General features: G+C 30.5%; 1 protein-coding gene across 2 annotated transcripts in view; it reads right to left on the bottom strand.

The window, feature by feature from the left end:
* The window catches only part of LOC127700208 (dipeptidyl peptidase 9-like), a 30,174-nt gene extending 18,686 nt beyond the window's left edge, over nt 1-11,488 (bottom strand). Inside the window, exons 1-7 of one of the 2 annotated variants that reach the window (XM_052203617.1) lie at nt 11,318-11,488; nt 8,533-8,917; nt 4,876-5,034; nt 4,015-4,186; nt 3,062-3,286; nt 1,063-1,124; nt 11-114 (exon numbers count right to left, since the gene is read on the bottom strand). In XM_052203617.1, coding sequence (XP_052059577.1) covers nt 11-114; nt 1,063-1,124; nt 3,062-3,286; nt 4,015-4,186; nt 4,876-5,034; nt 8,533-8,859 — 1,049 coding nt within the window. In that variant the 5' untranslated portion in view covers nt 8,860-8,917; nt 11,318-11,488. The other variant, XM_052203618.1, reaches the window with a different exon arrangement.
* Between the last annotated feature and the right edge of the window lie 748 nt (nt 11,489-12,236).

The following is a 12,236-nucleotide window of genomic DNA, read 5'->3' as shown; positions in this document are numbered from 1 at the left end:
ACTAACTTACTATTTACAATCAGGTGTCCAGCCTGTCCTTACTATGTACTCCATCCATGGGAAGAATGTACATAATGGTTCATATAACTGTTTTTCTATAATATTATCTTGTATCTGCAATTAAAAACAAATGTTTTTACAGAAGTATTGAAAAGTTTAATACATTAATAAATATATTTACCTAAAATGTACGATTAACAATCCCATACTAAAATCAAGAAAAGAAAAAGTAAAAGTTCATAAACTATAAATATGTATACTTGATAAGTAAGAGCTATTTCATTTAAACATAAATACTACACATGGATTGCACTCAACTGGAGATAGGTGGGGTCATCCAATGACAGCTATATTACTTTGTGATGACATCCCTTGTTTCACAAAAATAACAAAATTCACAAATAGAAAATACAAATAAAATCATCATGCTTGAGAATAAAATTGGATTAGTAGTTTGACTTCATGAAAATCAAGGGTTCAGTACTATTTTACCTCTTCTGTTTGATGGCTATACAAAAATTTTGTTCAAATAATATTTTACAGAATTTTAGGACAAACAGTATTCACCTTGAACGCAAAGACCATTTTTTTGTTGGTTAAAAGCAGTAATATTTGCTCTTATATTGAAAAATTGTCTATACTTATCGAATAATAGTCCTTAAACATGTATATGAAGAAAAATAAACTGTTAACACAGAGATATGTCTCGCCTTTTTGTAATTTTGATAATAAAAATGTTGAAATTAAAATAGCAATACTTTAACATATAAATTATGCAAATATTTGAAGTAAACGAACCTTGACTGAAGGTACATTGTTAAACAATCTCCACGGAAATGAAATGTACCAATGCTAATACAACTGCATACCAAATATCACTGACCTACCACTAGTGGTTCCCCATAAATTGACCTAATCACAAACTAATACATTTAAACTAAGCAAAAGTTTCAAAGTCAATAGATCATGACTGAGGGGGCAGGGCCAAATAATCTTCATGGAAATGAGATGTACCATTTCAAGATTAGAATATTGAATTTCAAAAGTGTCATATACATTTACCTGATCATCTTCTCCAATTACAAACTCCACTAGTTTTAATGAACTCCTGGCATTAATAGTACCTACAAAAACATAACCAAAATCTATCAAACAATTGAAAATACAAACACTTTATAAAAATCACAAGTCTTTACTACAGTAACTGAGGATTCTTTTACTTCATAAGAAAAATGTTATTTCATGGAACTTTGATTTTGTGGTTTTGGCAATGTCTACATACAAGGCTATAAAAAAAATTGTTCTTCATTGAACCTTTTTGTCAGTGATATAAGAATGTTAAATGCATGTAAAAAATTATATTGTTTTAAACTTTTTTCGATAAATATCTGGTATTTTGTATTCTACACATCAAAGCTCAGTAAATGTAGTAACAAATAGTTATTGGTTTAAGTTTTCTCTATCTACACCACCGATGTATTTATAAAAAATGTATGGCACACTTTTTATTAAAGGTAGATCCTCTGCAATAACATACAACACTGATGGTATATTCAAGATACATCGTTGTACATATTTATCTACTACGGTCAAGGTTAAATGATGATGATAAACAACCTATGAAAGAAAACACTTCCTACAAGGAAATTCAACAGGACAATGTTCTTCATGTATAAATAAACCTAGTTAATAAGGATGTATCAATCAGAAATTTGTTTAAAAACATCTTATAACACTGTAAAGCCATGCTTAAAATTTGGTTGACCTATCTATTTGCTGTCGTTGTCACTTGTGATGCAGACAGGATAAACACTGAGTGTGGATCTAACAGTGAGTACAATTTGAAAAGACTATTAACATTTATTTAAAGATTTTATTTTGGTTTGTAATATTTCAATCTATTACCATATATAAAATAAGGAGATGTGGTATGATTGCCAATGAGACAACCACTAACTACAGAATTACATAGATGTTATAGATTAACAATTATAGGTTACCGTACAGCGTTAAACAATGAGAAAAAAACAAACCACGTAGCAAGCTATAAAAGACCCAGATATGAAAAATGTAAAATTTACGAAAACCACAAGGCATAAAACTTATAAACAATTCCATACTTGTGTACTAAAAAAATTAACAAGTTATAAACACTGACCAAAACATGAAATGATGGATGTACAAGATAACCTAAGTCAGCAGGGACTAAATTCAACTTGTTTTCTCCAGGGGCCAGCTAGGTCCCCAAAATATTTTTTTCATGTGCCCAGTTGTAATTTCAGGTGCCCAACCAATTTTTATACTAATAAAAAATACTCAAAGTAAATAATAATATGGGCAATTAGGTTACTTAAGTTTAGTCCCTGAGATAGAAAGTCTGATTATTACAGATATTAAAATTTATTTCAGATGAAATTAAACCTGCTTTCCACGCATCGTAGTAAGACAACCCTACACATATTCAGATCCATATGAGATACTAAAGTTTGAGCATGTGTGGACTAATATTGGGAATGGGTACAGCCCAGATACTGGTGTTTTTATTGTCCCAAGGATGGGACTATACCAAGTGATGGGTACTCTTTGGTCTACTGATGACAAGCGCTGCTTCCCTCTTCAAGAATGACATGTTGATAAATCATGGTTGGACCAACGAAATGGATGCAGACAGTAGCAGAGTTCATGCAATTTTGGTCTTAAACAAAGGAGACAGAATCTACTTTCAAAACAGAGGAAGCACAGATTATCAATGCTATGGATATTACCATTCGGCATTCTCAGGATTTTTCATTCACGAATAAAACTGGTGCTTACATTATTGGATAAACTTTAAATATATATGTATATACTGCTTTATCATAAGAATGACTGCATCCTGTTTCAATTAAAATTTATATCAAATTTTAGTTTTTATTCGTACTCAAAATTTTATCATTCAATTAACTTGTTCAACTGATCCATTGATTATTATTTTCTAGATAACTTTGGTCTTTCCTTTTGACGTATTTATTATTTGTTTCATCTTAAAATTAGAAACTGGCTTAAAAAAAATCATACAAACCTGCCCTGGGATACCTGTATTCATCAACACCTTTGACATCAGATGGAGAGAAAATACTGAGAATTTCTACTTCTGATTCATCAACTTCCTCATATAAAATTCTATAATGGTTTGATTTTTTGGTATCTGGTTCCCACCAATAACCTGTATACCTGTCAAACTCTTCCTGCACAACAAAGGATGGAACACCTGCTGTCATAGGGTCAGCAGACAGACTACTTAAACCTAAATGTAAAAAACAGATCAATGTGCTAAAATCCATAAAAAATTACATCAGTGGAAATAAGGTCTCAACCATTTTGAAAGAACAGGACCACTCTTAAATTGGCATAGACCACACATGCATTTGTATTGACAATGAAGTCTTTCTTTTATTTTAATCTTACAAGATTTGTTAGCGAATGGGTATTTGGCATGGTTCTAGAACAGTCATATTTGACAGTCAGCTGAGAAATGCTTATCTGAGAGCCTAAAAACTAACAGCTGTCATTCTAACTGGATTGTTTTGAAGTTGGTTTTACTTAAATTGGTTTGCAACTATGCACTTTTTTGTTTGATTGCAATAATGATGTATATGTATCACAAGCATAAAGTCTACTGTCATTCAACAATACAAAGGTGTGCTAATAGTTGACAGAAATCATACCAGGTAAGACTTATTCATTTCCTTACAAAATTCCTTACCCTGGGTCTTATTGCTTGCTCTGTATGCCTAGTTAATCAATGCTCTAAAGACTGGAAATGAATGGACTTAAACATTATGTCCCTTGTGTAAAAGTGTATTATATGCACTATATGTAATTGATTATAAAATCTTTAGTAGCAATCAACTCTTTATTGTTCATTTTCAAATTAAAAAGTTTGCATTCTCTACAGGAATTTCAATAACATAGTATGAGAGAACTTTTGATTTTCTTATTCATTTATAATGCAGAAGAAACAACAATATTTACCTTTGTGTGCAAATGTAAGTCGGCATTCTTGATGTGTAACTGTGTTAGTCACCCAAATATCATTACAATGTACAAAAGCTACTAAGTCAGTATTCTTAGGACACAGTTTAGGATCTAGCCTGGCTCCTGTCGTGCTGGTATTGATAAATAATGGTAATACTGTTTCTTCTGACTATACAAAAAAATATATAAAATATGAATATTGGAAGAAGAGAGTTATATGAATATGAAAGGAACCCGACAACACATTTCTATCCTCATTAATCCTCTAGAACACTCCATAGAGCCTTCAATAATTTGTTAGCATAAAAAAATATAGTAAGCTTAACCCCTTCATATTTGACAAGTTGTCAATGAATTCAACATATGCAGTGTATTTTGAATTAATACAATTTTGTATTGTTTTTATACACCACCGGAAAAAGTTATCTTGCTATGATAACACAGAAGGTTGACATGCAAGTTCATACAATATTACAAAATCTATTAAATCTATTGGAAACTATTTTAATTTCACTTCTTTCTAACCCATTAATTCATGAATCAAATTTAAACTTAATTGCTACATATCACTATCAGCTGTTTGAAATAAATTTCACCTGAGATCTGAATTCAAACTTCATGACACATATTCAATTTATGAGACAGAGAGAAAATAATAGTAAAATTCTGGTGTATTGTTTGATTCAATTAATACAGGCCTAGGAAATTCATAAGTTTCTGATTTTGAAAGTGTTTCAGGTAAGTATGCAGGCAGGGATGTGACGTCAATGTTTCATCAAATCCTCAATTTTTTAAAATCATGTCTTCAGACAACAATATATATATATATATCCAAGCTAGCTTTAGAATACAACTCACCAATACATTTGAATCTATACATGTAAACAGACTATTGCATGCTGGGAATACAAACTTCCCATCAGACATGTCATATGATGTTACACCATATGTTCCTAGTCTTTTTCTTTCACGTAACAACTGCTCTTCTCTGGAAAGTTGACCATTACTTAAAGATGCCTATTAAAATAAACATACACATCAAACATTAAATATTAGGTTGAGAGCACAGTTTTATAGATTACTGAAAAAGGTAAGATATGATTTCTATATCAGCAGATTATTACTTTGTGCTTGATTTCAGTAGTTGTGAGCATATTGTGATTCAGTATTATTGTTTTATATCTACCGGTGTTTTTGTAGTCTGTAAAACAGATATATCATGTATATAGAGGTGTTGGTGTTTTTTCCTGAACTGTTTCACAGCACATTCAATGGACCTTGTGTTATTCTGCTGTTTGAGATAAACTAGTTAACTCAACCATAAGTTAAGTACCTGTCCCAAGCCAAGATTCTCATCAGTGATCATCTGTTTATACCTCAGTGTTTTATGTCTTTTAAAAATAAATTAGTATTCTCTCATACATGTATGATATAGTATTCTTGAAGACTGTATTGCTGTAAATTCAGAAATTATTGTGAGGTTTTAATTAATGCCAATAATGTGATTGGTTGAGCATCGCAATAATAAGAACTCATATTCTGATATCTGATACATACATCTGTATACAGCTTTTCCTGAAAGCGCAATAATTAATCTCTGATTTTTGTCCATTCTTCAAAAATTGCAAATATAAATGCACGCAATAATTTCTGAATTTACAGTATTCTTAAAGACTGTATTTATTCTCTCATACATGCATGATATATTATTCTTGAAGACTGTATTTATTCTCTCATACATGTACAATGTATGATACATTATTCTTGAAGACTGTATTTATTCTCTCATACATGCATGATATATTATGTTATAGAGAAAGTCCAAATAACTGTCCATTCCTGGGAAATAATGGAGCGGAGGCCCGTAGGGCCGACTCCCATTATTTCCCAGGAATGGACAGTTATTTGGACTTTCGCTAACTTAAAATACACCTAAAATATTAAAAACGAATCTTCAGATTATATCATTTTAAAGAATTTTATTTAATTTTGTAATGGTTTTCTGGTCATTTTCCCCGTGTTGTACCCAATAATCCGCAGGCAAAATTTAAGATCAAGCTGACCATCTACTCACTTAACGAAGTATTTATGAACAGTAGAATAATTACTATAAAAATATCTTGAATCAAGTTCATTCAGATCTATGTTTAAAGTCATTGGATACGCACGTCTTTCTTGTGGTGGGATTGAATGGATATTTTTTGTGTCTTTAAGTGGTATTTCGGGAGAGTAAAAAAAAAAACTAGTATTTATGCATATATGTTAATGGATTATATGTGTTTTTGGTTTGATAAATATTGGATGTAGAATCGTCTGAGAAAAGTGAAATGGTACAACTAGAATGAATTTCCAGGTATGTAACACTCTAGTATAGGTTATTTAACTAAAAACGGTGTGCTCGATTTAAACTCATATCGAAAACAAAATGATTCTATATTTCAAGTCATTTTATTCGATGAAATAAAATGAAAAAAACAAGAAAACAGTATTTCATGCACAACACAACATTTTGTCTTCCCTTTGCTAATTACAACGAACAAAACTTGTATGCATTTTTTTTAAATAGCAATACAAGCAAACTGAAAGTATGTTTCATTCTTCCCTATTATCAGAAAGGAAGCTAAAAGTTTTAGAAACAAAAATCCGCATGATTAAAAACATTCCTGGATTCTGTTTTGTATGTATTTAACTTAAGTGGACAACAGTCTATCTTTTAATTTCATTTAAACATTTATTTCAAGATTAACGCCGTTTATTTGAACTATCGATATAACTGTTATATTTGCCACTGGACATATAACAAAAGTGAATGAATTCGATTATGTTACGCGTTTCTGTTGAAAATTGATTAAAAACCCCGCCCAATATTTAACACAAGCAATAGCAATACAAGCAAACTGAAAGTATGTTTCATTCTTTCCTATTATCCGAAAGGAAGCAAAAAGTTTTAGAAACAAAAATCCGCATGATTAAAAACATTTCTGGATTCCGTTTTATATGTATTTAACTTAATTAGACAACAGTCTACCTTTTAATTTCATTTAAACATTTATTTCAAGATTAACACCGTTTATTTGCACTGTCGATATAACTGTTATATTTGCCACTGGACATATAACAACAGTGAATGAATGCGATTATGTTACGCGTTTCTGTTGAACATTGATTAAAAACCCCGCCCAATATTTTATACAAGCCTTATTCAAATGTTATCCATACCCTCTCAAATTTTATTCATAAGTACTATATTTAAATTTTTTTAAACAACGAACAATCAAATAAAATACCGAATACGCCATTTTGACCATTACAGTTTCTTGGATTTTTTATTTTATAAAACCACAATATTAATGTAGAAACAATCCGAGTAATTTTTGTGTTTTTAATTTATATATATATAAAAATACAACAAACGATTTTTGCTGTGCAAAATCAAAATACTTCAAGGAAATGATATCTTAAACGGTAAAGTTAAAATCAAATCTTTATGTGAAATATATTTTCTCTTACTTTCATTATTGAATAATGTTAATGTGTTCAATATCACAATAGAATTCACTGACTCACACACAGTTAACACATTTGCTATTTTGTAGATGCACAGAAGAGGAATGGGACTCAATGGAAAATATTCATGTTTACCCACTTGGATATTATCCATGACAAAAATTCAGCCATGATTTGCATCGGAAAACAAATTGTGGATTATATTGTTGAATTTAGTGAATACGATACTATATTTTACAAGATGGAATTACGACTCGCAAATAAAAGCTGTTTGTTAATAATGAGATATTTAGTGTTCATTGTAGTACTACAATCCCAATTTTTAAAAAATCCAGTATCAGTCGTTTTAGTAAGATTTCATTTTCATTCAACTTAGTATCGCGTTTCGTCCTCTAGAATTATTCCCATGGGTGAACACTTTTTAAGAAAGTGCCCATGGAAATATCCAAAGGGCAAAACGTCCAGATGAATGAAGACGAACAATAAAAAATAACTCTCCATTCCTGAAAAATAATGGAGAGTTTGAACAAAAGATTTACGTCACAGGTGTATTTTAATCTTGAAGACTGTATTTATTCTCTCATACACGTATGATACATTATTCTTGAAGACTGTATTTATTCTCTCATACATGTATGATATATTATTCTTGAAAACTGTATTTATTCTCTCATACATGTATGATATATTATTCTTGAAGACTGTATTTATTCTCTCATACATGTATGATATATTATTCTTGAAGACTGTATTTATGCTGTCCTCTAGATGTCTTCTTCTGGTTTTATTGTGTTTTAGAGTTGGGGTCTCAATGACACTATATATCTTTTTAATCATAATTGAGTTCCTTTAATAAGATATACATGATATAGTATTTTTAGTTATTGGCCCTTAACAATGTGTTTAGTGAAAGTTATTAAAATCTGTTAACTATTTTTATAATACATATGATAGATGTAGATATAAAAGAAAATTGTATAAATTGGTAAATTCTAAATATTACAATACCTGGAAAGAATCAAGAAGATTTTTCCATTGCAATCCTGGGACAATTTCTGTTGTTGCCTTTGGTATATCTACATATAAAAGCGTGTTCTCTCTACAATTCTGTGGAATTCCCAGGAAATAAAGTCGGGTATGGGGTCCAAGTTGAGTGTCCACAGTTCTAAAGGTGAAGCTACTGGGTACTCTGCTGGCTAGTGTCAACAAAAGTTTTCTTTTCTGCTTGATATCATGACGTAGCATGTCCCAGGATCTGGGTGCTGTTGGTTGTTTATGCTTCGGTGAATCAGAAGTTGCTAAATCACTAGAGTCCATCATCATTTCTGTTGCCATGGCAAATAGTATAGGTAAGTATTTACTCTACTGGTGGGTTTCTGACATATTCAACACTCTACAAATAGATAAAAGACATTAATTCTGAACACTGCAAATGAAACATATTCACATAGTTTGGTGTCTGAAATTGGTGATTAGAATTTGCACATGTCCAATTTCCAAATCTTTATGAACAATGCAATATTTAACATAAGTCACTCAAACATTAAAACGAAGGTTGTAATCCCTTAAATTTTCCAAAATGTGTAGTCATGGTAGTACTACAATGTATATCCTATTAAAGTCCAGAATGTGTAGTACTTCATGTATATCCTAAGTCATAAACACAAAATACAACTAAAATCAATCCAGTGTCATGAGTGTATTAGAATGTAACTACCATTTATATATGAGACATAAATGTAGAACTTAAGCTAAGAGAGATGAAAGAACAAACAGAAGGACATAAGCATTATTATAAGCCCCTCCTTTTCTTTATTGAGTATAAAACTATTCTCACTAAAGTCGCATTGAGATTTTAAGGGAGGTAATTTTTGTAAATTTCTTTTAGAATACAGAAAACATCAATAAATTAGTTTTAAGGTTAGGAATTTAAATCATTTTAAGGAGTATTATATATAAAAATTGGTAGGAATATATATTCAGCTTCCCTAAAACAAGATTCATAGTTAAGGCATACAATGTTTATGGTGTCATGAGACGGACATATATCTGATGACTCAGCACACTAATTAGTTCAACATAATATTACATATTGCATAAATATTTAGAGCACTTCCCTATATAAACAAATGAACTGCAAGTTTGCTTCTCTGAATACATTTTAGATCACTTGCATACACAAAATGTGACCTGCAAATTCCCTTGGTTGCCTGAATGAGATTTGAAGTTATTTAAAATTTCCAGTAAATAATTTCCATTTGTACACATGGAAATTTATCATGTTGTATAGTTACAGATATTACATTGTATAACTCGCTGTTCTTGACATGAATTTTTTCTAAAGATTGGATGTTACGTTGCTGTCTCATTAACATTACCACACATCTCAATTAAGTCATACGGATTTGGTAAACAGAATTGTTCGACTAAGACATAATTAGTTACTGCATTTGTATTTAATTCTTTCAACTAGTTTTTTTTGGATACTACTCAAAAAGTTTTTCAGCTTTTTTCCTTCCAAGTTTTATTTTTCATGTTTTTGAAAAAATATTTCTATTGTAAAATATTAACAATCTCAATGAAATTTAAAAACCATTTTTCACTTCTCAACCATATAATTGATGAACAAATCCAAGTAGTTTTAACTTTTGTATCTAAAGTTATCATTATGGCAAACAAAATCTAGGTAAATACATGTATGTAAAGAAATTCTATGAAAACCATGAATTACAGGGATACAAATTGGATTCTAAGTCTCTGATTTCAGGTTCTTTGACCAAATGATGCAGTTTAACCTTTTTGCTTTTGGGTTGAGAAAATATGTACATTAAAAACAATCTGCATTATTGCAGCAATGTACATTTTTTTGTGTATGTGAATGTAGATTACATTGTTACACTGAAATAGAATCCACTCAAACTAAATATGTTTGGAATAAGCTTTTTAGAGACCCTGATATGTTTACAATCACATCAGACAATATAATTAACCAGATCACAGTCAGACCAAAATATCATTCCTGTCTGATCGTTATTCAGGTCATTAGAATTCAGTGTTATGTTATTACATTCAACATATTGTGTCAAATTTTGTGCAAATCAAACCTGTATATATATCTCTGATCAAACCTATTTTAGAATTATTGTCTTCTTTCATATCATTCATGTGTTGCATTTGTAATTGATTTCTAAATCCTCAGAATTTTGCTTCTTTAAATACAAAAGAATCATGCCAGTATATTATATTGCCAAGTTTTACCTGGCAGAACATGGGGATTTCCAAATATTTCCTATTTTGTCATAAAGCAGTTTGAGCCTTTCATCCATTTGTCCTCTGCTAGGACAAAACTAAAAATATGATGTTCAAACTTAAATTTAAAAGTCATTCATGTCATTTGATCAACATTTTTTTGGGGCGAAAAAAATATTTTCTGTAAACGAAAGCCTTGAAGTAATATAAACTAATGGCTGTCCATAGTACAAAACTGGACATGAACATCATAGCATGCACTTCAAGTATGAATCTTTTTTTTTATAACGTATATGCGTTCTTAGAATTCTCGTGGCTTGAACTAACGAGTAACGTCAGTAACGATCAGACAGAGATGAATATAACGGATTCTGTGAATTCAACAATACAAGATGTCTTTCTCACTGACATTAAAAATACGAAAAAAAAAAATGCATCCTAAACGGTAAATTTCTAACTTTGTACGATTTTCAGGACAAACTGTTCTGTTGACAAAAGAGATAAAACTTTTGAGTGACCAACTACAATAAAATACAAAACATACACGGACTGAAAAATATTTCCGGGTTCACAGCCACTTTTTTTCACAACGTGAATATTTAAACACATATTTGAAGATTATGCAACTATCTGCGAATTTAAGATGTTATCTATCAGAAAATCTCTTTAAAAAACTTCCTAATGCATCTTTCTCAATATGCTATATTTGGGCACACGTCTTGATTGAGGGTTAGGATGCGTTTGAATAAACACCTATAGGTACTTGTAGCACAAATAACCCGTTATTGAAAATAAGAAAAAATCTGTGGTTCAACAAAGTTGTAAGCTTTTCGTGACTGTCATGTCTGTTCTTTTAATCTATTCCTTTTGTAAACATCTTTTAGACATACGACAAAACTTGCCAAAGAAGCTGTTCAAAGGGAGATTACACGAGTTTGTTAAGAACCGTTCAATATCACTACACTATATATCGGCTTAATGCCTAAGAATGTAACTTTAACACGCTAATGAGTGTTATAAAAGCAGTTTTTATATTTTATCTAGGATTTATATATTACTGTAGCTCGGGTGTCTTTCTCCATCTTGGATTGCAGAATAGCAGAAAACAATTGGTCTTGATCTTTAATGAAATGTGCAAATTTCGAGTGTAGAATGTAATTCATATTGCAAGACTTTCTATGTTAATGCAGAAAATTATTTGTTTTATCATATATTGACAACTGTTTTAGAAAACAGAGTATTTTTTGTTTGATTCATTTTTGTTCAACTTCGCCATATAAGGGGAGATAACTCAGATAAAGTAACTTTTTTAAAGGAATGTGTAATGAATTTACCTGTTTTATATGTAGCAATAAAACGAGTTCCGTGACCCAATTTTTCTTTTTCTTTTCTGAAAGCATATATACAAACAGAGCTGTCTTCTCATATCTTATCTTAAAATTCGATCGTTTAGTTTTCTTTTT

This window comes from Mytilus californianus, unplaced genomic scaffold (assembly GCF_021869535.1).
Source record: "Mytilus californianus isolate M0D057914Y unplaced genomic scaffold, xbMytCali1.0.p SCAF_5, whole genome shotgun sequence".
NCBI lineage: Eukaryota > Metazoa > Mollusca > Bivalvia > Mytilida > Mytilidae > Mytilus > Mytilus californianus.
This window is presented reverse-complemented; position numbering and strand designations above follow the sequence as displayed.